At 44.6% G+C, this 26906-nt stretch overlaps 1 protein-coding gene across 4 annotated transcripts; it reads left to right on the forward strand.

The window, feature by feature from the left end:
* The first annotated feature begins 184 nt into the window (after window positions 1-184).
* On the forward strand, window positions 185-24060 carry letm1 (leucine zipper-EF-hand containing transmembrane protein 1). 4 transcript variants are annotated; one of them, XM_079286781.1, is made up of 15 exons: window positions 185-466; window positions 5080-5137; window positions 5502-5982; window positions 10350-10493; window positions 10916-11053; window positions 11608-11811; window positions 11899-12018; window positions 12134-12265; window positions 12631-12789; window positions 13110-13205; window positions 13952-13984; window positions 14844-14978; window positions 15076-15269; window positions 17361-17499; window positions 17704-24060. In XM_079286781.1, exons 1-15 carry the CDS (start codon window positions 382-384, stop codon window positions 17839-17841), a joined length of 2256 nt encoding a protein of 751 aa, XP_079142907.1. In that variant the 5' UTR covers window positions 185-381; the 3' UTR covers window positions 17842-24060. The 4 variants fall into 4 exon arrangements, with proteins under 4 accessions (XP_079142907.1, XP_079142908.1, XP_079142909.1 ...); XM_079286782.1 differs by having other exon boundaries at window positions 185-460; XM_079286783.1 differs by lacking the exon at window positions 13952-13984.
* Window positions 24061-26906: the final 2846 nt, after the last annotated feature.

The following is a 26906-nucleotide window of genomic DNA, read 5'->3' on the forward strand; positions in this document are numbered from 1 at the left end:
GGCAAATAAACGGTTCTGATTCAGATTCGGAAACACGGGGCTTTTATTTTCTAAGCACACCGGAAGTGTCTCCCCATCACACGATCATTATGCTGCTTAACGGAACACACAACACTAGTTTGACGTCACGTGGCAACCTGGTCCGGTTAGTTGTCATCTACGTAGAAGGAAGGGAAGGGCATGACATGGAGCTACATTATTCTAACTTCAGTTATACATGCGTCGTAGCTTCTTAAAAGTACACAAGGATATATAGATTTTTGGGGGTATTTCTATGTACCACGGTTAGCAGCTGATTTTGCTTCGACATCTTGGAACAAACGGTGTAACTTACTTGTATATAGCGTTGACTGTTTAAAGGTAGTTCTAACAGAAAGCCTCATGGCGTTAATCCTGTTTACGAGGTCTCGAGCACCTTTAATGAAAACCTCCAGGTCGTTAAAGAACGAATTCAGGAAAGGTAACGGTAAGTGTTTCTATGTTCGTTTGTTACGTCCTAGTTAACGAATAGCTTGTTTATTATGTCTGTGGAGCCTAGAAGAAATAGCACTGAACGTCAATGACATTAGCATGAAGAGGATGCATTTAACGCGGCAGCAACGAGTCAGCTCGGATGGAAGATGGTGGGTGACTCAAGGTTGACAGGATAACTGAGCATCTCATGTTTAACCCGCCTACCTTTCATTATTCTACGCTACACATCGGGTTCTTTGCATGAAAGATGTGTTGCATGGACGGTTTAGCGTTATCACCGCTTGGCTCGAGAGGCACCGCAGCTTTTCTCTGGTGAGGATTCAAAGAAAGGGGAGAAACACGATTTGGGATTCAGGTTATTTGATGACAACGTCGCGCGCCCCTTCCTTCCGCTGCAGTCTGTGGGCACGCTCGTTGTTGGTGTGTCAGGCAGGGTCTCTCCACCTGCTCATCCAGCATCCACAAGATACCCGTATCTAACGCAAGATGGCTTCATTATTGTTCTGTGTGCTGCTCGTGTTTAGCGACCGTGGAGCACAGTTTGTTGTTGTTGATGTGAGCCACCGCCATGTTGAATGTTGCAGATGCAGAGAGCACAGTGGGGATGGAATAACACAAAGTAGGCTTTTCATTTTGTGACATGATGCAGAGGAAGCACTTCGTATTTGTGAAGCTCTAACCAGCAAATATTTTGTGGGAAATCAAAATGAGAATTGACCAATTTTTGTAATATTTGTAGAACTGATGTAGATTTTTCCATCCTGTTTATACCATGGTAGCTGTCCTTTCAATGTCTCCGGGTGGAAAATGTTATTAATCATTGCTGCTTTAATGCACCACCTTCATTTGTCAGGTACTTTACACACTGACAGGTGTGGTTTATATCCATTAAGGGTTTCCCAATAACATTTTGAGAAAATTACACAACACTGCATATCAATATTTTGATGTAAGACTTTGGTGCTTTGGTAATAAAGGCGAAAAAATAACAAAAGAATATAAAAAATTAAATTTAGCATAGCTTAAGTGAGCTACTAGCCACCACATTCGCAGGCGCTGCCATCTTTTCAGTTCATCGGAATAAAAAGTGAAGACTAATATATTCGTAATCTACACCACTTTAACGGACTAAAACACTCAGTGACACGACATTGTGATTCCTGTTCCCATCCTTTCAGAGGAATGCTCGTATGTCTGTGTATCACAGCGAGTCAGTGAGTGGAGATGAAGATATTAGAGGACAAGCCACAGAATAAATAGTTTATGTCTGTAGTTGGTGCATTAACGCTGTGCTTATAAATAGACGAGAGGGTCAGTTTGTCCGTCTGAACCGGCCGGACTGAGCTCTTGGCTTTCGGCCCGGACTATCAGACAAATTGTGGCGCTGAAGAAAGGTCAGTGCCTCTTATAACTCTACCTGAGACAGGATAATCTCAACCAATTCTTCTGACCTGAGCGCTGTTATGTGATGTAGTAGTATAATGTAGCATGGTGGACGACCAACGGGCTTGCATTGACTGCTGAACATTGACCAGCATACAGTCTTGGCCAAGTGGATTAGTAGCAGTCATCACACAAAGGTTGCAACGTCAGAAGTAGTAAAGATTATGGCGTTACCCAACACAGCGCCAATAAACTATTAGCCATTAAAGCTACATACTCAGAGAGTCAGGCACACATCCAAACTAACCGCAGTGAGCTTACCAACATACTGTCCAATGAACACGCTTGTTTTGAGTCCATGTCGCTTTAGCGTCCAAGCGATGGTTTGTTTTCAAGTGGCCTCTGGGGAAGTTAACACACCTCTAAAGAGTGTAGGTGAAGCTCATAATGGCTCTGGATTTAGAGCATGAGATTGTAGTGTTTAGTGTTCCGTGTCAAAAGGAAAGAAACACCTTTGATGGGAGTTGTCCCGTTGTAAGAACAGTCCTGTTCTTTTGCTGCTTTTCACTCTTACAAGTGATGTGTTGAACTGTTTCCTCAGCTGCAGGCTGCAGGTCACATGAGTTAGTGGCTGCAGGCTGCAGGTCACACATGAGTTAGTGGCTGCAGGCTGCAGGTCACACATGAGTTAGTGGCTGCAGGCTGCAGGTCACACATGAGTTAGTGGCTGCAGGCTGCAGGTCACATGAGTTAGTGACTGCAGGCTGCAGGTCACACATGAGTTAGTGACTGCAGGCTGCAGGTCACACATGAGTTAGTGACTGCAGGCTGCAGGTCACACATGAGTTAGTGGCTGCAGGCTGCAGGTCACATGAGTTAGTGACTGCAGGCTGCAGGTCACATGAGTTAGTGACTGCAGGCTGCAGGTCACACATGAGTTAGTGGCTGCAGGCTGCAGGTCACACATGAGTTAGTGACTGCAGGCTGCAGGTCACACATGAGTTAGTGGCTGCAGGCTGCAGGTCACACATGAGTTAGTGGCTGCAGGCTGCAGGTCACACATGAGTTAGTGGCTGCAGGCTGCAGGTCACACATGAGTTAGTGACTGCAGGCTGCAGGTCACACATGAGTTAGTGACTGCAGGCTGCAGGTCACACATGAGTTAGTGGCTGCAGGCTGCAGGTCACATGAGTTAGTGACTGCAGGCTGCAGGTCACACATGAGTTAGTGACTGCAGGCTGCAGGTCACATGAGTTAGTGACTGCAGGCTGCAGGTCACATGAGTTAGTGACTGCAGGCTGCAGGTCACATGAGTTAGTGACTGCAGGCTGCAGGTCACATGAGTTAGTGACTGCAGGCTGCAGGTCACACATGAGTTAGTGACTGCAGGCTGCAGGTCACATGAGTTAGTGACTGCAGGCTGCAGGTCACACATGAGTTAGTGGCTGCAGGCTGCAGGTCACATGAGTTAGTGGCTGCAGGCTGCAGGTCACATGAGTTAGTGGCTGCAGGCTGCAGGTCACATGAGTTAGTGGCTGCAGGCTGCAGGTCACATGAGTTAGTGGCTGCAGGCTGCAGGTCACATGAGTTAGTGGCTGCAGCAGGTAAAAGTCCTGCAGGTCATGACCCAGTCATGACCCTTCAAGGCCAGACCTGGTGTAGTTTGAGTCGGGACCAGATCAGCAACAAATGAGAAATTCATACAAAATACTTTACAAATGCAATAGTGACGCTTACAAAGTCAATAAAGATTGGTGCAGAATCTTAAATATTGGCATATAGTTTGGGTCAGCAGACACTACTTCATAAATACCAGATACAGTTGATCAACATTGATCCAGATGACGAAGAATATGGTAGTGTTAGGACATGTGTAAAAAACACTATGTTGCTACCATGTTTATTCTTCTATGTCGAGTAAACCTACTTGGGTTTTCTATTACAGCTTAAAGAACATCTTCTTGAGTTTTACTTTTCTTGAATGAGGTTTGAAGCATGAGTCATGATCTTTCTGTTCTGTAATTATGCGGCTACGCAGCAGGAAGTGACCATGTTTCACAAACAGACTTAAACCGTGCAGACAGGGGAAGTTAACAATTGAAGATACATCTTCCGGATTCTCATTTTACAACATATACACAGTATATAGTGTGTGTGTGTGTGTAGGGCTGTACTGAATGCAATTTCTTTCAGATTCAAAGCTCCTATTCATGTTTTTAAATGTAGCTTCAAATATCTTAAAGTAAAGTAAAAATCCTCAAGTATGGCCATTGTGATATCTAATAGTTGTGCAACCACAATTACAAAAGTGTCCACCCAATGTGACGAATGTTGGACCGAAAGAGACATGGATGTAAAACCCCCGAGAGGATCAGAGACAGAGGCCTGAGGTTGGACTGTACAGCTCAGGTGAATGCTGTAGGTTTACGGTAATCTACTGTATTTCCAGGCTGTTCTTTCTGTGCTACAGTAGGCCGCCTTTCAGCCACAAAGGTGACGCTGTTCCAGTAAACTCGGTGTCCTCTGGCCTACCTGCCATGTTCAGCCAGGCCTTGCTGGATTTACTCCAGCCAGCCATGTGAGAGCCAGAGGAGAGGCGTGGTTAGGCCATGTGCTCTGACGTGATTGGTCGGAAGTGTCTCACCGCTCCGCCTTCACTCGTCGTGTGTGTCGCGCTGCCAGCGGCCTCTGGGGTGTGGGAGCCTCACGGTGGGCCTCACAGTGGCTGAACATCCAGATCAGTGTAAAGACATCAGCAGAAGGATAATACTCCATTTATTTGGCAGAGATGTATATGAAGTATAGCAAAGATAATCCGTATGAAAATGAAAATAATTCAGTGCGAAGACCTGAAAGTGATTCTTTGAATATTTGGAATGACTGAATGAATCGTTCAGGCCGTATGCCATGACATACGAAGGTATTACATGAATGAAGCCTGAGGCAAGATTGCCACTGATTCTTAGAAACACTATCAGGACTCACTTCATGTCACGTTAATGCATAACCAGATAACAGCACCGTGTGCTGCTGCTCCTTTCACACCCGGGTCAGTTCATTCACAACTAAAGTTGCGTTCATGTGTCAGACCTGTCACAACTTGTGGAAAGCTGCTGAGTTTCCTCATCAACGGCAGTTGACAAAATCCCTGTGTGTGTGTGTGTGTCTGTCTAATGGCTGATTATCTGAACACAGCAGCTCATGTTGTGTTTTTCTTTTCAGGGAAAGTACAAGATGGAGCCTGTTTCAACTGCACAGCTCTCAGACTCTCCAGTCACACGTAAGCCAATCATATGCGAGGCTTCTTCAGTCTCTATATTTCCTCCAAACATGTGAAAGTAACTTATATGAAATGAAAACGTAAGACTTTAAAAAGCGTGCGGTACAATATTAAATGTCTTGAATCAGTTTGGAGGTCTTTCAAAGCGTTTTCTTGGATGCTGCTCAAGTCTAACCTGGAGGTAATCTTTATGATGTCCTCGTCTTTTGTTGATTCCAACTGGGATGTGACTTGTTTCATGCAACACCTAGTTTACCTTTCCAAAGATCATCTTTTTGATTCCTGTTTCAAATTAACCAATAGGGTGTTATTTTGAGTTTTCTTATGGCTGATATTGTATTTCAATGTTTTATTTTTCCCTCAGACGACTTGGCAGTTTTGCCCAGATGTCTTCACTTGGCCCCTCGGTCCCCTCATCAGATGGATTTGTGGGCCCCAGCCAGAGCCCGGACTCACAGCGCCTCTACTGTGCTTTTGTGTCGGCGGCCTCTTCTTCGGCGTACCCCGCAGTCACAGCGGGGACCCACTGGACGATAGCGCGGCCACAGGTCATCCCCGGTGTGAGGTGGATACACACCTCGAGGAGGAGGTGGGACGAGTCCAAGGTGGAGAAGTCCCTGCGTTCGTTAAAGGACAATAAGAAGAAGCTGGAGGAAGGAGGGCCGGTGTACAGCCCCACGCTGGATGCAGCACCTGTGAGAAGGACGCTCCGACAGTGGATCGTAGATGAGGTCAAGCACTACTACCACGGCTTCAGGCTGCTGTGGATCGATACCACCATTGCAGGGCGAATGCTGTGGACGGTGTTGAACGGACACCCGCTGTCCCGCCGCGAGAGGAGACAGGTGAGGTCTGCAGGGGAAGAAATGTAGACATCCTGCTGCCATGAAAGGCTTTCTCTGGAGAGCAAATATGTTCAAATGATGGTTTTATTCAATGCATTTATTTAAAGGCACATGCTTTGCTTGTAATGCACTCCGATGCAACCACTACTTCATCACCTCATCACCACATGGGCCTCATCACAACATCATCGTTACACATCTGGCTTGTGAGCAGCTCTATTGTAGCCCGACACTCAAAGCTGACGTCCAGTATTCAAAGTCTTCAGAAAATAAATGTATAAAATGTGAGTTTATTTGGCTAAAAAGGACGTTTGGACCACAGTTAGTAGTGGTGTCACGGATCACGGATCGATCCGGGATCCGTTCGGATCAGCCCTCACGGTTCGGATCACTCGTGAACGGCGTCATTTAAGTCGCAAGTTTGGGAACATTTTGTCTTCCGTGTAACGTATGATGACGGATGAGGGTGGTGGACGAAACCTTTACGGTATGTAGTCGTTATTTAAAGAGAAAGACACGCGACAACGGCAAAACATTGGCATGTCCACACATATGGAGAGCCACCATCCCGTCTGTCAGCGACGGGGACACTCCGGTGTAGAAAACAAAGGATTTCTAAATCTGGTTAAAATGCTTGAGCCACGCTACGAAATCCACTCACGCACCCACTTCAGTGTGAAGCTGTTCCAGACCTCTATGAGAAGGAAAAGACTGCAGAGACCGCTTTCACCACGGCGGAGTGATTCTTAGTCCGGTGCTGTAGACACGCCCCCTCTGTGAGAGTCACACAGACACACACCTGGGGCAGGTGCTGTAGACACGCCCCCTCTGAGAGAGTCACACACACACACACCTGGTTCAGGTGCTGACAGAAGCATCAGAGTGAAGCTCGACAGGCCCAATAATATTCCAGTCACCACAGAAAGGTCGACCCTCTCCCCAGACAATAGAGACATTCTCATCTTTTTGAAAATAATGTCACAGTAATGTAACATTATTGTGTATTTGAATGGCATAACCTGACAGGAAGTAAACACAGACCAAGTTGTTGCCGAGCAGTTCAGTTCAGTGGAAACAGTGGAAGCTCACTGGCTGTTTCTTTCTTTACGAGGATATCAACATACCTCATGTTGCACTTAAACTTGTATTATTGTATTAATGTATTATTTTTATTTATTTATTTCATTTTGTTTCAAATTGGACATCTTCAATATTTTTGTTTTCATGTAAGACTATCGCCCAAAGTTCTTTGATTTAAGTGTTCTTGAAGTTCTTTAATTAATAAATGGAAAGCAAAGTTATATTTGTCTCCTCCCCTTTTCTTTGTTGATCCGAAAAATGATCCGAACCGTGACTCCTGAACCGTGACTCCTGAACCGTGACTCCTGAACCGTGATCCGAACCGAACTGTGAGGTTTGTGATCCGTGACACCCCTAATAGTTAGTGATGCTAGCATAAGAGCAGCCCAAAAGCGTGTCTGTTCACTGAGTAGCATGCAGAGATCAGTGCAGTTTTCCACCATATCTCTTTGCTACCACTGATGATGCAGCTTTAAACCCCCCCTTGAACATCGTCTGTGTAAACATAGCAACCGTGACTCAGCACAGCAGGGTGGATGCTGATTGTTTGGCTTTGGACATGCAGCTTTAGTCTGTTAGCACCGCATCATGCATGTGGTCATCGGGAGACTCTTTTGCAGGGTTTTGTCTGCAAATGAGGCGACTGGAAAGATTTAAAAGACGGCGAAAGATGCTTTCAAGCATTTCATGGAGCTAACGGTAGCTTAGTAAAGCTGCAGCTGCCAAATCTTTCTGTCATGTCACAAATGGAAATGAGAAGCCTGCTTTTATCTGAAATCAAGGATCCATTTTCTTTTAAATAACTAAGAATTTCAAGTGGTACTTAAATTACTGGTACATTTTGACCCATCTGGTAAGAAGTGTTCTGTTTGTCATTGTCAGCAGAAACCACTCAAAGGTCTGTCCAATTACAGAACATTGAACATAAACAGAAGTAGTTAAACGTTGTGTTTCCAGTGACTGGAAGTGTTTTTCCCAGTGTGACTCAGAGTTCACAGAGTGGGTGACCAGCATGAGTTTCGACATCGGAGATGACTGTGCACGGTTTAAGTCTGTCAGCCCAGACATCTTGTTCTGTAGTGTTTAATCCACAGCTTCTCAAACGTAATGGGATCAATGAGAGAAATTGCCTGCACGCTGAGCGTTTACTCGCCAGGCGCTCAGCAGATGGTGTTTCCTGAGTAAAGCTCCTCAGGAAGAAGCTTCATGTGAAGAACATTTGATTCCATAACTCCTCAGCTAAAGGGAACAATCACCACCTTTCATGTTGATGGTCGATGTAGTCGACTGAAGCAATAAATGCCTCAGTGATTGACCCAGAAAGCTGAGATCACAGCTGCAAAATGCAAGAGCATTCAGCCATTGGGGACCGCAATGCATCTTGGTACATGTAGGCACCGCCGGCGCAGCTCCATGAGCAGGAAAGTTCTGCTTTCTCCGTCGATGTAGCACGCACTGAGGAAGTTATGGTTTCAATGGACTACATTTACATTGACTTCAGCGTCACCCAATGTTACACACAGACAAACCTTCTCAACATTGCTCTGCAGGTTCTGGCACTGAGGTCATTACAGGGAAGATGAGCAGGGCAGCTCGGACACACTTACTGTTCACAGGTCTCTCAATGCTGCAGCATGGTACAGAATCAGCATTGCTGCTGCACAACTGCTTTTGCTATTTAACCAGATAAAGTGAGTTCAAACTCAATAAGCAGAATTCACTCACCAGCCTCGCTGTGATTTATATTAGATTCAATGATCTGGAGCCTCGAGAGCGTTTATGTATAAATCATCTTCTACATGAAGAACACAGGATAGCTGCTCCAACAGTGTGACGGTGTTACACTGGCAGACATCAGTGCAGACGTTTACAACGTAGGTCCACTCGTCTAACTGACGTGTGATGACAGTGGCGCCTCATCATGCACGCTGAAGGATGTTGCAACAGTACAAAGAAGAGCTTCTTCAGTGACTGTTCTTTTAGAAGTTCACAATAATAGCTCAAAGGTGAACATTTATTGTAGCTAATAATTGAGGAAGATTAATGAGAAATTGACTCAACATTTACGTTCATCTGAATCACTTCTAGTCAGAATGAGATTTTGAATCCCCTTCATCTGACAGATGCAACAATGAAATAGATCTCAGTTTAATACATTCTGAAATGCATCGGTACATTCAGTGACTTTACAATATCTGTAAATATCACGATCTGGAAATTACGTAATGAAACAACGTGTAACGGTAACAGCATTACATTCGCTAAAATTACATTCTCCACAAACATGAAAAACAAAAGCTTTACACCCCCCCCCCCCCACACTATACACATTCATCATGTTCCGGCTCTGTGTGATTGTGTTAATCCCCCCCCCCCATTAAACCCACCCCACCGTCCCATCTGCACCTTTTCAACTGCAGCTGACTCCCTCAGAGTCCATCTACGCCCCATTCATCTAACCTGGACTGCATTTGCCTCCTTAATCTCCTCCTTTCATATTCACTTACGATTCTCAGGCCTCCGTTTAAGGCTTCTTCTATTTTAATCTGCCCCCCCCCCCTCCCCTCCTTTCATGTGGAATTCTGGGAGGTGATATACATGTCAATGGGGCTGCGGACAAAGGCCTTTTCACTCGGGCTGGCCTGAGTCCTTTACCCTACTGGTCCTGTGGCATGCAGGTGGACAGGGTGGAGAAAGGAGGACTCGTGTTCCGGCCTCCTCCCCTCGGGGACGTTTCTGTAGATGGCTGGCTGGGATTGTGCCGCTGGACGGTGGTTCACAAAGCCACAGCTGGACAATGAAGCAGACCAGTGTTTGCCTGCTGCCTCGACACTGAGGATTGTTCAGGTTCATGCAGAACAGACGTGCTTCCCGTTGGCCTTCAGAGAACAGTTCCTGAGCCTTGTGAGGCGGAATGTTCACTTCGGTCCACGGCTCCGCGCTGAACAACGCACCAGTGAATTAGGAGGTTTCTGTTGCCGTGGAGATGTATGGGGACGGGATTAAAAGTGCTGACTGTTGAAACTAGAGGCATTGAGCTGGGCGATTGTACCGAGAGACAAAGGAAGATGAGGTAAACATTTTCACATGCTGGCGTTTTCCTCTCGCTGCTGCTCTCTGCTGGAGGCAGAGACGAGCTTCAGCCTGGTGGGAAATACACATTACACGTCTTTAATCTCTGACGCACATCCAAACACAAGCAGACCAGCGGCATCAGTTCATCAAAACTAACCACGGGCGTTAGGATATCCACAGGTCTTTACAAGTCCTCCTGTTTTTCTCCCCAGTTCCTCAGAACGTGTGCCGACGTCTTCAGACTCCTCCCCTTCCTGGTGTTCATCATCGTCCCCTTCATGGAGTTCCTGCTTCCCGTCGCTCTGAAACTCTTCCCCAACATGCTGCCGTCCACCTTCGAGACAAAGTCAAAGAAGGTGATGGAAAGCTTTTCATTTGCACTGAAGCTGCATGACACAGACGAGATGCATGAAGTCAATGTGGTTTGAGACACAGTAGCTCAAATGAGTCTGCAACTATCGATCGCTTCCATCATCCGTTAATCTGCTGACCATGTTCTCGATGAATGGATCATCGAGGACATATAAGACAAAGGAAAGAGTCCGATCCTCCTATTTGAGAAGCTGGAACCAGTATTCGGTATTCTTGCAGACTATACTGATAAATGACCAATTTACACAGACGCATTGACCTCACATATGTTGTAAAACAATACTGCAATACGAATATTACTATTAGATTCTATTTGACCACATAGTTCATAACATTCTCTCAAACAGAACGCTCCTTTGTAACAGCTGCCATGAAGAGTTATTCATTGTCTTTGTAACTTCTTTAGGAGGAGAGGTTGAAAACAGAGCTGAGAGTCAAACTGGAGATGGCCAAGTTCTTGCAGGACACCATCGAGGAGATCGCGCTGCGCAACAAGGCGGCTCAGGGGAACGTGACGGAGGAGTTCTCCACCTTCTTCCAGAAGGTGGGTGTCCGTGCTGTGCTGCTGAGGCCTCATGAAGGGAGTGAAGACGAGCTCAGTGCTGCCCTCTGGTGGTGGAAACGATGACGTGTTTATTCTATGTATGTAAAAACAGGACAGTTCAGCATTCATTCTGATAACTTTATTTCAAACAGTGATAAGAAAAGCTGCACGATAAGATAAGACTTGTTTGGTAAATGTATCTTATTCGTATTGCTTTTCTGTTTTGCATTGTGAATATTACTCCTTTACTCTTTATATTTGTTAGACTTATGTGTTTTCCTTTAATTTAAACATTTTCCTTCAGGATTAATAAATTCTGTCTTATCTTATTCATCCTGAGAGAAATCTTTCTCTAGGAAAGAGCGCATATATATATATATATATAGTCCAAATGTAAATGTATTAAAGTTTAATTTAATACAGTTTTGTGAGTGATAATCCCGTTGCAGTCTCGCCTCATGGTTTAGGTTTTTTAAAACAAGTATTTTTGCATCAGAAGCACAACTTCCCTCATCCAGAACGAGTTACAAGTCATCACTTCATCATCTGTGTAGATCCGGGACTCCGGGGAACGTCCCAGTAACGAGCAGATCATGAGATTCTCCAAACTGTTCGAGGACGAGCTGACTCTGGACAACCTGACCCGACCTCAGCTGGTGGCTCTCTGCCGTCTCCTGGAGCTCCAGTCCATCGGGACCAACAACTTCCTCCGCTTCCAGCTCATCATGAAGCTGAGGACCATCCGGGCGGACGACAAGGTATGAGCGTTTCACTTTCACCGGAAATGCGTTTGACGCCATTTAAAATGGAAGCCGGTTGATCATTAGACGCTCTGTTGGTTCCAGCTGATAGCGGAGGAAGGCGTGGAGAGTCTGAGCGTGAACGAGGTGCAGGCGGCCTGTCGCGCCCGAGGGATGAGGTCTCTCGGAGTCACAGAAGAACGACTGAGAGAGCAACTCATCCAGGTACCGACCGCCGACAGCGATGGAGGGTACTTGAGAGATTTGAAACGGTCTTATTGTCGGCCATGTTTGCTCACGTATGTGTCATATCCTCCGTCATGTTGTTGGGCTCCTGTAGTGGCTGGAGCTTCATCTGAAGCAGCAGATCCCCACGTCCCTGCTGCTGCTGTCTCGAGCCATGTTCCTCCCCGACACCCTGTCCCCCGCCGACCAGCTGAAGACCACACTGCAGACGCTGCCCGAGATGGTGGTACGTTAAAGGGACAGTCTGCATGTTCTGAAGTATTCATCCAGAGTCGGTTTATTACATTCAGAGTACCAGCACGAGAGCAAAGCTATGTACGGCTGTGGACGCATGTTAGACGCCTAAAAACAAGGTGGATTTAGAATGTGTCCACTGCTTTACCTGCCGTCAGACAGGACGCTGGAACTGTTGCATCCATCTATGTTGTCTCTTCAAAGCCACAAGGCTCCATTGACAGAAACAGTCTGGTGGCTTCGATGAGGTCATAGATAACGGCTTCAGTTCCGAGGAACGTAAAGCGGTGTATCTCGGCAGTGGGCATTAAGGTTTCTATATCTTTCAGTGCTCTGCTCTTTCCTACTCTTTCCCAGACGAAGGAGGCCCAGTTGATGGTGGCAGAGATGGCGCTCTCCAAAGTGGACAATAAGGCCAAGCTGGAGACCACGCTACGGGAGCAGGCGGTCATATGCCAGGACAACAAGGACAGGAAGATGGAGAGGTTGGCGGACGCTGCAGAGAAGGCTGCCAGGGTAACAACACAATACTTAGTTTGTATTCCTCAAGACACTATTTGAGTGACTTTGACAAGTGACAGTTTGATGAAATAATAGCGATGAAACCAACGTTTGGAGCTTTCAGTGTTTGATACTTGCATGCAACAGACAGAGTTCTATGTAACGGTGTTCTGGTAGGATTCCCAGCCTGATGGACTTGTTTCCACGCGTTTAGTTGTGAAAACGAGCTAAATGCTCGAGGCGCCATGTCTATGTTATCCTACGGATTACAAGCCGGACTTCTTCCACTTTCCTGACTTTCTTGAATCAGTTGCCTCCATCTCTGTCCTCTCCAGGATGAGATGGAGTTTGAAGCCGAGCTGGTTAAAGCTGACTCGGCTGCTCATTCAGAGACGCTGAGGGACACGGCGCCGGTCATAGAGGCAATCAAGGTAATGTCTCCACACATGCAGCCTGTGAGGTCAGTCGATCCGTGTCAACGTCTCAACCAGTAGGGTTTGTCGGTTGTGTAAGCACAACATTCAAAGTCGGCCTCTCCTCCCGGCTCAGCGGGGGGTTCGGTGCTCGCCAGCGGATGAAAGCCAACCTTAGATTCCCTCATGTCTCGTAATGAGCGTTGGCCTTTTGCCGCTCTATATTTGGACTTTCCCGGCGCTGTGTTTGCCATTTTGCACGAGTGCTTCTTACGATCTGGAACCTTATCTCTACTCTGATTTTAAAGAAAATCCTTCTCGTTGTGCCTTCAAATTCTGCTTTATTAATTTACATTTTGTTGCAATTTTCACATTAAAGTTTCTGGCAAACTTCTAAAGAAAAACAAACAAACTATGTCCTCTTTACAGCTGCATCACAGATGTTTTTACATGTTATTAAATGTTGTAACATGTTTCATACAATATGTCATCGTATCTTAAATTTATTTTTTTGAAACTTATATCTCAACTCAACTGTCTTGGACAACAGTAATGAGAATATCGTCTGTATGGGGTGAAGAGATCAGAAGCTTTTTACTGTCAAATACTGTTTGTTTAACTTTTGATTAACTTTTGTCACAAAGGATTTGAACTCTTTCTCCAATGGAACCTCTAACCCTCGACCAGCACAAAACATTCATGTTTCTTGTTCATTGATTCATTTGTTGCCACTCTTTTCATCTGATCACTTCTGCACGACGCAGTCTGAACAGTGGCAGAGGTTCCTGCGCTTACAGGTTAGGTTTAATGACGTCTTCCTCCCACCTGTCCCTCACATCTCCACCCGTTCACCCCTGCACGCACACGCTAGCCTTCTCCGAGCGGACACACCCAGATGAGCGGGAAACAGAACTTGCATATAATTCTGGCATTTTTAAAAAACCTTTTTGCAGACTGCCATTTGATCAAAAGTTCAGCAGGAGCGAGATACTCAGAATTACACAAGTAACTCTTAAATGCGAGGTTTTACTGGCTTGATGAGATGAATGTTGACAGAAGTGAGGGCGAACCACAGATGCTGAGATCCAGCTTTGTGTGTTCGTCAGCTTTTCCTCGCTTATTCAAGAAAACGCCTCTCATCCGTTGCTCTCAATAGGTTGAAGAAATGCGAAATATGATTTGCAAATTCTGTTTGGACCACATCTATCAGGACTCCTCCTCCTCTTTTCCTTCTCCATCCTTCTTGGCGATGTCACTGGGACGAGTTGAACCTTTCCCCTCTCGAGCTCACAGCGTTTGTAGCTCCACAGAGTTCTCTCCGTCGTGTTTGGGGTTATGGGGAGTGTCCTCTAGCTTCCCCTCTGTTACCCATGTGTGTTTAGGTCGGTCTCTTATTTGGGTTTGTATTAAATGCACATGTGGTACTTGTTCGGTGGATGGGCTTTTTGACCCCACTTTGTTTCCATGTTGGAGGGAAAATATGAGCATAAGTTGACATGTTTATCATTCGGTTTCTAAAAAGTAAAGGTGTTTTTATTTACTCTGCTTCTAAGAACATATTGTATGTTTTAAAGGACATTTTACTCTAAGTTTTAATCCAAGTAATGGATGTTGTTCCTGACATTTAGGGGCTTTAACCGTACGTTTGTGTTCCAGGGTGAGGAGATCACCAAAGAGGAGATTGACCTGTTGAGCGACGCCTGCTCAAAGCTGAAGGACCAGAAGAGGCTGCTGACTCTGGAGAAAGAAGAGCTCGAAGAACTGAAGGATGATGTCCAGGAATACAACGAGGTGCCCGACTTGTAGTTATGACAGAGAGCCGAGATTCACTGCCAGTCAAATGAAATGTTCTGGAGGTTTAAAGAGTCTTCTGTCTTTTTGCTTCCAGGATCTGGAGGAGATAAAGAAGGAGCTCTCCAAGACCGGGCAGGAAAAGGAGCTGGAGGAGTCCAAGGCGAGCCAGCGTCTGTCCAAGAGAGTGAACCGCATGATCGGTCGCATCGGCAAGATCATCGGGGAGCTGGAGAAGGACAAGATCGTCCTGGACGGCCAGGTGGACAGCGGAGCCACCCCACCTGTCGGGTAAGAGCTGAATACACCACACGTGTCTGTAGTGGTTCAGAAGAGTCAGTGAAGTCTACCGAGCTCTTCATGTACAGACGTGTGGTAACTAATGTTTACAGGTCATATGTTTCTACTGGGAAAACACGTCACAAACATATGAAAAAGTCAGTCGTTTTTATCAGACGTTACACTAACGGGACCGAATACGGCATCTGTTGGGGACTATTTTACGTGGCGGATTAATCCACATTTGGTGCTCTTGTAGGTATTCGTACACACACGATACTATAGCACGAGTCATGTTAAACATGCTGACGTATAGAGACTATATAGAGGTAAAACCATCTGTTTTTAATTCATTTATTCCACAGGGACATGCATATTAAATAAAATACAACCATGCAATGGATAGAGGACTTCTGTCCGTAGCTAATTTGCAGTTCATGTCCCTGGTTAGACTTTTGAAGGAGCATACACACAAACTATACAATAACTTCAGACAGTAATTCAAATATCAATGCTTGAAAATGATAATGAAGAGCAAGAGGGAAATACAGTATGTATGCTCCATGCTCCCATGGGTCTCAGAGTTGTTGAAGACATAGCTTCGCCTCCGTTTGGGAAGCTTTATTAAAATGTTTTTTGTTTCCCGTTTGAACCTTTGAACCTTTGCTTTCTCTCCGAGCGTCAAAGAATGAAAATCTTCCTCAGTTTGAAGCTGAAGAACTCAGAAGTCCAGCAACGCTTGTAGTTTAACTTCATTGTAAGACCCAGTTTGGAGCTGGAGTCATGAAGTGTTTAGCATGTAGCTTAGCATAAAGACTGGAAGCAGCTCGTCTTTGCAACAGTTTGTGTTTGTTTACTTCATAACAGCTGGAGCTCGTCCCACGGCTGCTTCATGACTTCTTCTTGGACTCTCATGACATAAAACACTTTATTTATCAGTTATTTAAAATGTTATTATAAGTCTTATGTCTGTTTTCATACTGGAACTGTCATTACCATCATCCTCCTCCTCACTGTCATCTTCGTCATCATCACTTTCACTGTAAAATGCTGGTGGAGATAAAAGAAGGGACAGAACACCTGCTGTCAGTGATCGTGCCAGTTTTTAGTTTACAAATGAAAAAAACAAATTTTAATTTATTTAAAACTTTACAGATTATTCTTTACTAAACATAATGATGCCAGAAGGTAAGCTGAACTGTGGTCAACCGACATCTGCTTGCTTGCCAACGATGCATTGTGGGTTTTCAAGCGTCAGCTGCTGAACATTGTGCTGTAAACAAAATCAATCGGCTTCCATTTCTGCTCCCAACACCCAGAGGTGCTCCAAACACCCAGAGGTGCTCCCCGACGCTTTAATAAACCGTTAACGTTCCCGAATAAATGAAATCAGTTTGAATACAAAAGATCGAACTCAAACTGCTCGATTTGAAAGATTTAAGAAAGTCCAAACTTATTTAGTTGTTGTGAGGGATGTGTAAATTCTACTGATCAATAAATATTAGAAGTCTGATTTAATAACTAAAATAATAATTGGCTCAATTGATTCTTCTTGCTGCCACTTCTCAGCATAAAACGATATTTACCCGCTTTACAAACGAATCATTAAACCCGTCTGTTGGTGAAGGATGCACCGGTCCGCTCCCATCGATCAATACGTCGTGTTCCTCACTGTGTGCTCCTCCTGTTCTGTGAAAGACCACGTCAGGCCCGACTCACTTAATACAGAGATGCATGTAGTAAATTGATATTTATCATTGAAGTAGTAAGTTGCACACCAGCAACTTGCAATTACAGTTCAAGTGTAAACGTTTTTGTGAATGGGATTAAAGACTAGTATATAATTCAAATAGTACCGGTATATCGGCCCAGTGTTGGTGCCGGTGCATCCCACTATCATCCCTGCTGATCATTCTGAGGAGCATGAATCTTTGACCAACATTTCACACTGCGATGTTTATAAATGAAGCTTTAAAAAGCAGGAATCTGTTTGATTGGTGTGATCTGGGGGCCGTGAAATGCAGCATGTCGACCTCGAGACTTTCTCGCCGCACCTGGTTACACACACGCGGTTCCTGCATGCAGTCTGTTCTCCGCCTTCAGGGAGAACCTCGTCAGCATCGGCGAGCTGATCGACATCATGCGGCAGATCCAGAACATTCCAGAGCACAAGCTGCGCAGCATCGCCGAGGCGCTCGACGACAACAAGGACGGGAAGATCGACATCGACGACGTCATCAAAGTACGTGGACAGGAAGTGACTCGTGGTGTCGTCTTTCATTTTGTAGTTTCTTAAATTCACGAGACAGGATTTGTTACAGATCAGTGCTGTGATTTCCCATATGAATAGTAAATCACATCTGAGATCATTGTCAACACGCAGGAGTATTTAAGATTTGAAACCACATTGTGAATGAACTCCTCCCGTCCTGCGGTCTTGTTCCAGGTGGTGGAACTGATCGACAAGGAGGACATCGACATCTCCACCACGCAGGTGGCCGACATCATGGTGATGCTGCAGAAGGAGGAGAAGCTGCTCGAGAAGGAGAAGGCCAAAGAGAAGGCTGCCACACTCAGCAACTAACGAGAGAGAGAGAGAGAGAGAGAGAGAGAGAGAGAGAGAGAGAGAGAGAGAGAGAGAGAGAGAGAGAGAGAGAGAGAGAGAGAGAGAGAGAGAGAGAGAGAGAGAGAGAGAGAGAGAGAGAGAGAGAGAGAGAGAGAGAGAGAGAGAGATTTGGTTGTGTAATTTTACTCAATCATTTATTGACAGAGGGAACAAAATGACATGAAGCAGTGGTTGTTAATCAGTATATATATATATATATATATATATATATATATATATATAGTTATTGTTTGAAGCTTGAGGTGAACCGTCTTGCCTTTCATTTCATTCATGTCATCTCAGAAATGAGAAATCGTTTCTGGACTTTGCACAGTGAGAATCATCGTCATGACCATCAGCTCATGAACTCAGTTTATTTTCCCTTTTCTTTGATTTTGTTGATTCCTCGTTGTACAGTCACCGGTTATTGTTTCTTCGTTGTACTCGGACAGGGCAGCTTACTGCAACCAAATATAGATTCACACACAACATAGATGTTCTTTCAAAAACATCTAATAATGTGAGTTTATTCCAACTATAAAAAATAAATCGTAGTTTTACGGTCGTTATCACTAAAACATAAATAAATGGAGGATTCTTGCTGTAGAAGCGTTTGTCCAAAAGGCAAAGGACTAAAGTTAGCAACATTTATATCAATATTAAAGATAACTCCTGTCATTTCTTTTCATTTTGTTCTTATTACATAATTGTAGCGCATATCTTCAGCTGTATTCCTGTTGTGTTCAGTAGATCTCTGTAATGTGCCAAAGTTGCACTGCGGCGCATTTAATAACATCTTCTGAACAGACTCACAGACAGACTCACAGACAGACAGAGACTCAGACAGACAGACTCACAGACAGACAGACTCACAGACAGACAGACTCATAATCAGTACAGCCCACCAATCAAATGTCAGCCAGTTGTTGTTGGTTCATCTTGTCTCAGAAAGTGTTGGTGAGATGCTCGGAGGGTGAAAGTGGCTCTTTGGGGACGTTCAGTAGTTTATTTTGTGCACATGAGTCGTGTGATAACCTTTGACCTGTAATCTTGACCACCATAGTTTTTAATGCAAAGTGGCCTTCCCGTGACACAGACATGGACTATGTGCTGCTGTGTATTTATCTTTGAGTGTTATAAGCTCCGATGTTCTTTTCACTGAGGATTCACGTTGATGTCACTTCCTTCTGGATGAGCTCAGTTGTAGATGCGGTGGCTTGAGTCCTCGGTTTCTTTCTTGTTATTTGCACCGTAGCGATGGACACGTGGGCTGTGAACGGAGACGGCGTGATGATTTCAGACAGTGTTCCAGTCAAATACTCACCTTTACATTCATCTCGCTGCCTGTTGGCGTCTACTCCACCGTGTTCCCACTGCAAGCAGCTCGGCCAGCGTGTGTTTACAACATATTCCAGTTAGGGCAGCAACAGATGTTTATTTACATTACATTTGATTTGTCTCCTTTAAATCGTTAAATATAAAATATTAAAGAGAAAATGAGCATCAGAAGCCTGTGAACGTCATGAACGGTTATCCTGCCAAAATCATCCGAAAATCACTGAACCGTCTATTTTGTTAAACAAATGATTCTATTACATCACGGACAACAAACATCTTATAATCTCAAATAAGGTCATGGATCATAAGGTCATGGATCATAAGGTCATGGATCATAAGGTCATGGATCATAAGGTCATGGATCATAAGGTCATGGATCGTAAGGTCATGGATCGTAAGCCTCTTCCCCATGAATAAAGGATAAATAGATGGTTTTTAAACAGCAGCAGTGGGAGTCTGTTCTTGTATTTCTTTTTAATTTCTCTCTTCGTTGCGAGCTCGAAAGCTTTTTCAAGCTGTTGCTTATGAACGCAATTAAGATGTTCGATACGCAAGAAAAACAAACTAATCTGATCAGATGGTTTTGTTTTCTCATTCCTTGTTGCTGGTCTTTGCGGGGAGTAAACGGCCTCCTGCCGAGTTGCTGGTCGTGTTCCTTGCAGTGTGAACCCGCAGTGAGGGGTCGAGCCGCCGTCACTGTGGAGTTGAATGTCGGGCAGTTTGTGGTGATTTCTCCAGGGTAACCGCCAGAGAGGCGCTCGGGTGTAAACGTGAGAAGACGAAGTGGTGCTCGAGACAACGCCGCTCCGTTTAATCCGCCGCCCGGATGATTAAGAGCTCGTTCTCCTGCCGTCAGGAACCAGCGGCGCCGCGCGGCCTGGGACCAGTCAGACTGATGGCCGCTGGGTAAACACTCGCCCCGTACATGGGCCACAGCCAGCGCCACGGGAGGGTTGTGTTTAGCTGAGAGACGATGCGGCGGGACGTGGCACGCTCGCGGCCGCATAAATCAGCAGTCGGTGTAAACACGTCACGGCAGCGTTGTGACAACGTCTCCATTACACTCCATTTGTCTGCAGTGTTGCACTATGTTTAAAAGTCTACCTACGAGAGGAGGCAAGGAGGCAGCAGAAGCATCTGCCAGCCAGTTTAAATAAGTTGTTTTTCAAACAGTGACTTTAATGTGAGGCTTTCGGCTCGTTGGATGAAGGAACGACTTGGACTCCGACTGTCCTCTGCCGAGTCGTGCCACTGTGTGAAATGCACGATTCATCGTCGATGCAGTCGGTGTGTTAACAGAAGAAGCGCGTCGTGCTCTACGATACCAAACCGTCCTAAAGAATCCCGCGGAGTGAGAGGAGGCAAAGTTCATCTCGTGTAGAAGAAGAACAAACATTCAAAGCAATAAGTCATGTCATGCATCGCTTGTGATACAGAAAAGAGATGTCTCCATGCTGCCAGCAAACAGAATGGATTCAGTGCCTCTTCCCGGCATCGGGCTCATTTTGCTTTCATGTGGGCGTCGTGCACGTGTAGTGGGTTATTGTAAGGGACTGTCTTAGGACAGATGGACCCACTTGTTCCACTCATCACGAAGAGAATGACACTTTTGTTCGTAGGATCTATAAATCTGAGTTTTCTCTTGAGGTAGACGAGGAGAGAAACAGGGCAGCTGGATGAAACATGACGAGTCTAAAGGAGCAGCTCGGACCTCTGTCAGGTCTCAACATAAAACGGGTAGAAAACTGCATTTCAAATGCTCGTGCAGCCATCTTTAAATGCAGGAAACCTGTTCTTCTAAAGGAGTTCAGGCAGAAACGCGGCTTCTCTGTTATTCTCCGGGATGTGCAAGAGTTCAGAGGACAGACCCAACAGTCACGTGGAAGCCTCGCGCTGGGCCGTCACGTAGTTCACAAGATGTCAAACCTGAAGCGGAGTTTGAAATGAACTCCAGAAAGAACAAAAAGGAATCTGATGCTTTAAAAACAGAGAATCTTCAGAGACAGAACTCCGGGTGATCTCAGTTTGAAACATGTTGCAGTATAACTATATGATCTTTATGTCATTGAATCAATATAAGATGTAGCCTGCTGCAGTTTTTGCTTTGAGATAACTATGTTATTTATTTAATCAAATTTCCCAAAAAGTTTATTTATTTGGGGGGTTTTCATCCAAAAGATCTTCTGTAAGAAACGAGCGGATTGGACTTGATTAGTTTAACTTGACTCTCGGATGTATGAGGAGCATCAGTTCTATTTTTTTTAAGAACACGTTCATGTAAAGAAACTTCTTTTACAAAATGAACTCATGAGTGTTGAATAAATGATGGATGATGCCGGATTCTTTCCTTTGTCCTTTTACATCTCATCGCATCCATCGCTCATCACTTTGTGTGTGTGTGTGTGTGTGTGTGTGTGTGTGTGTGTGTGTGTGTGTGTGTGTGTGTGTGTGTGTGTGTGTGTGTGTGTGTGTGTGTGTGTGTGTGTGTGTGTGTGTGTGTGTGTGTGTGTGTGTGTGTGTGTGTGTGTGTGTGTGTGGCCTTCCATGCAGTCATCCCTTCATCTCCTCACCAGCCTCGTCACACTCCTCACAGAGCCGCTGGAATGCAACCAGACTTATATTTCCAGCGACAATTGTAACGTCTTGTGTGCAGCCGGTCATTTTAACAGACTAAAGCTGGAAACAAACCCCCCCCACACAAAAGGATCTATTTTTTCACCCTTGATGTGGACTGATCTTCCTGGAGCCTACGGCAGTAAACTGTGGGCAGAGAGGCAGAGAGGCAGGGTTTTTCTTAAATATTACAAACTCTCTCCTAAAATAATCTTCATCCAAGATCAGTTCAGTCAGGACACTCGCATCAAAGGAATTAACCTTTTATTTTGGCGGTGTGGCTCTGCTCATGTGATGCTCACAAACCCACCAGTCAGAGGCTGAGATGCAGCTTTAATGAGCATGAACACATTAAACATAAATCAAACTAAATGCTGATGCAGGGAGATGCAGGGGAGGTGGGACGAGTTACACTGTCGCAGCAAAGGTCCGTTTCAGCGGTGAAGTGTGCGGTTACCGGCTGACTGGTGTTTCAGGCCTGCAGCCTTTAACCCGAGAGGCACGTCGATCTCCGGACGTGTGACGTCTGCTTCAGGGAGTTTTAGAAGAACAACATTTCTGATAAGGGGTTATGATTACAGAGGAGGGAGGAAGAAACTAAACTGGCACTTTTGAGTGGCTTCAAAAAGCAGAAAGAAGATGTTGACTGTTGTGTGTGTGTGTGTGTGTGTGTGCAGAGTGTGGTTGGGTTCATGCAAAGTCCTGAATCCCTTTCATCTTTGAGATTATGATGCCAGAGATGAGCTGCCTTCCGGGTGGTGATGTGTGGATGTGGGAGATGAAATGAAAGTCTTTACCCCGAAACGGAATTATTCTGGTGCTGCAGAATTTATAGATTATTATATTTGTAGGAAACGGTCGGAGGTTCAGAAGTACTCGGCTGAAGATAAAGTGGATGAATGTACAATGATTGCACACTGTATGTTGTTGAAATGGAAAGTGAGGAGGTATTCTTGTGTACAAGATAGAATGTGTTCTTAAGAACCCTGAGGTGACGAGTCTGACGAGCCTTTTGTTCCACACATGAAGTCTAAATGATGTGGATTATTTCATGTGTTCATTCTTTACCCGAGGCCTGAAATGAATTAAATCGAATTAAGTCTCTTTAAGGAATTACTTTTATACACTATTAACTTAGCTTCCTTAATGTAAACGTTAACGTCCAAACACAAATTTGACACAAATGAAATGTAAAGATCCAATAAATAATTGGCCTTTAGGCTCTGAAGTCGTGGTTAGAACGTGTGTCAGTGTGAAGAATGTGGCTCTGGATGAGATGTTTGTTTCTGCCCAAACCTGTTCATAAGGATCAGGATCTTTATTGTCATCGGACGAACATACAACGAAATTGAGTTGGCGACTCATCAGCACAGCAGCAACAGTTAAAAAGTGTCTAAAAACATTAAGACAAGACGATTTAAAAACAAGACATTAAATAAATACATACAAGATAAAGCACAGGCATCAATTCACAGAATGTATAACCCAGCATCCACCCAAACCCAACGCTGCTCATTCAATTCTAGTTATTTTTGTATCGCCCAAAATCACAAATTAGCCCCAGAGGGCTTTACAATATGTACACATGTGACGTCCTCTTGTCCCAGAACCTCACATCAGAACAGGAAAAACTCCCCAAAAGCCTTTAACGGGGAGGAAAGAGGAAGAAACCTGTGGGAGAGCAACAGAGGATGTAACTGATGATGTAACCGCTGCAGCTCCCTGTGCTGGTTGCAAACGTTGATTTAGGAAATCCCCCATTAATTACATCGTAAGGGCTTTGCAACAATGATGTTAATCAACAATGTAAACGCTGACAAAGGTGAGGAATGTACATCTCATCATTATTAGTGTCATCGTACTCTTTAATGACATGCTGTTGCATTCAGTTGAAGATCTTGTGACATTTTCTACATTATTCTGTCGTCGTTCTGTTGCTTCAGGCCTCATCAGGTCAGATTGTAGTTCAACGTTAAAGATTTAAAATAACTCATCTGAACGCTGCATCACAGGAAGCTTAAAGGACAGAGACAGTTTGGACTTCACTCGGCCCGATTGGAAATGTGCTCATAGTAACTGTCCTTTCACACGGAGACGCTCGATGTGAGACAGACGTGTTTGTAAAACAGTGAGAGAGTATAAACCGCACACTGCTGTCTGTCTGCTTACAATCTGAAGATGTAGAAACTGCTCTGCTCCTAAACACAGGAGAACCCATCGGACACATCTGGATTGTTCAGAAGCTGCTGTGATCACGCTGTTATTCATATCGCTTGAAATAAACTGCAATAAATCTCAACAGATTCTCTCTGTGCGTCTGTCTGTTGTATCGGGTGATTCTATTTGAATAGAGCTGTAGAGGTGTTAGTCCTCCCTGTAAGCTCTGATATGCATTATACTCTCCTTATTACTGAGCTACTAAGTCAAGTGTTAAGTAGTCATTTTCTCATAGACTTCTATACAATCGGACTTTTTTGCAACCAGAGGAGTCGCCCCCTGATGGCCAGTAGAGAGAATGCAGGTTCTACATCGGCTTCACGCGGCAGAACCGCAGGTTAGCGTCTGGGTTTGATTTCAAGGGCCTCAAATGCGTTTGAAGGCTAAAAGTCATTTGAGGCGCTGTGGAGCTGATGTGCCGGGCTCAAACCCAACTGCGACATCACGTAAACAAAAGACTAGTTTGAACATGGGTGCAGGTTTTTTTTTTTTTTTTGTGCATCCTTAAGTCCTCAAACGTGCTCGTGAAAATGCAAATAAAACACACAAAATCCAAACATGGCTGACTTCCTGTCAGGTGAAAACATTTCAAACAATGTTCTGAACGATGAGAGCAACGATTCCACCAAATACCCTGAATATTGAAGGAACTGCATCCCAACCCTGGTGCGCATTTTGGGGCACGGAGCCCACTTGCCACGCTGGAGCCCAATCTGAGTTCTGTCATTGTCGCCAGTTCTGAAGTGTGCGTGCCAACTTCCGTGCTCTCGAACATCCCAAGCCCCGAAATTAACTTCAGGGACCAAATATCAGCTGTCAGCCTGCAGAAAGCTCCACTCACGTCAGTTGAGTGGTGTTCGCAGTGTGGCCACTAGATGGCAGTGTGTGACAGTGTCTCGACTGTCCCGATGAAAGAATCCTCTCAGTGGTGAGGGATGAATGAGCAAGAAAGACAGAAAGAAAAGCGTTCACACGGTTGGAGTTTTGCGTCAGCTGGACTTTTTACTGCGTCGTGTAATCGCAGAAGAAGAAGAAGTAATTGTCTTTCAGACACTTTTCTGTGATTGTGTAATCTCTGCTCATTATGTTTCCTTGTAGGGAAACTCCGCCTTCATGTCATCGCAGCAGAGAAACCGAACCAGAAGAAAAGTGTTCATGAATCTGCGCTCGGGCAATGAAATAGTGGTGAACTTGGCAAAACGCACATTGTTTAAAAGTGTCACAATGATTCATGCTGTGCTGAATCTGTTGTGGTCTGGAAGAAGAACTTCTTTACTTTCAAAACACCACAAGGGTCAAAAACTAATCTTGAAACAAAACTGTTGTTTCGCAAGAAATTTGAGGGACTAATTATGGAAAGTGGTCTTTATTTTTGTGATAATAAATCAATAATCCAAACAATGTCCATATGAAATGATACTATAATGAAAAGATGGCATGTTTAAAGATCATCAGATGGATAAAACGTCTCACATTGTGACATTTTGCAGAATATTTTCCAGTTTTGTATGCTTATCTGAAGCAGAATCTAAAAGAAAACAACCAGCAAAAGCATTTTATGTTGTTATTTATGAACTATACTGCAATTTAATAAAATTGGAAAATCCTGCAGATGCAGCCTCACGATGAGTATTTTGTAGCATTTGTAGATGCATTTGTATCCAGATAAAAACATTTCACTGTATGACCAGAGGTATGCAGACAGGACACCCTGTCCACATTAAACTATATTTCATATCAATAAGAGCTGTGTGACAGTGAATCATACACTACAGTAGATCAGCAGCTAGCGAAGCGGTCTATTGCATTGCTTTATATTCATGTTATGAATTTACAAATGTCAATTAGATTGTAATGTGCATGAGAAATAAAGAAAAATAAATATTTAGAAACGGCCCGACGGTAGAGATGGTTTCCTCTGTAATGACTTTGACTGTTTTTCAAAGTTTGGTTCGTTCCAGTTAAGTGGAATCATATTGTTACAAAGATACAGTATTTTAGGAAACTTCAAACTTTGTGGCGGCAGTTTGAAGTCTCTTGTTTCAATGAGTCAGTGCCCCCCCCCCCCCACCGTAGAGGCAGCAGGAAATACCAGTCACGTAATACTGCGACATCATTACTGAAGGCAGCACAGGAGTGAAGGTAGATGCTATTTTCCTCTTACGTGTGATTCAGCTGCACTGAGGCCCCGCTGTATAGAGCGAGCGCCTCCAGGTCTCCAGGCCTCCCTTCCAGACCAAACACACATCCACCGGTGACCTCTGCTATCTGGCGTCCGTAGACAGGCTGGCTTGTCACCGGGGGCCGCTCACAGGGACTCGGTCTTAAACGGGGATGATGATGAACGCCTTGGACGGGCCTCACAGTCACCAAGAGCACACAGAAGTGTTTAAAGAGGCAATAAAACTGCTCAAACGTCTCACAGTGGCGGCGTTTCTTTGCTCAGCTTGAGCTTAATGCACAGGGGCCATGTTTATTCCAGCTTTATGGGAGATAAAGAACCACTCAAACTACAACTCCCAGAGAAAGAGACTGCTGTGCTCTCTACTAATGTTATCAGAACACTGAATGTACTGTATGTGACCAATATGTGGCCCATAGGAACGTAAGGAGGCACAACAGGCAAATATATTGTTTTTCATGCACCGATCAAGTCAGAGATTTTGGTCCATTTTTCTTCCATAACACATCTTCTTTCAGACTAATGGACACAAAACATCCAAAATACACATTTGGGTATTTATTTTACTTTGTCTATATGTGTTTGTAGATTTCTCCAAAATTCAACAAAAGTTACCACTTGATAATACCTCAATTGCATATTCATACGCAACAGGAGTTTCTTGATTTTTGTCAATGTAGTTGAGTTGAATAAA

The sequence above is a fragment of the Melanostigma gelatinosum genome, assembly GCF_949748355.1.
Source record: "Melanostigma gelatinosum genome assembly, chromosome: 16".
Lineage (NCBI taxonomy): Eukaryota > Metazoa > Chordata > Actinopteri > Perciformes > Zoarcidae > Melanostigma > Melanostigma gelatinosum.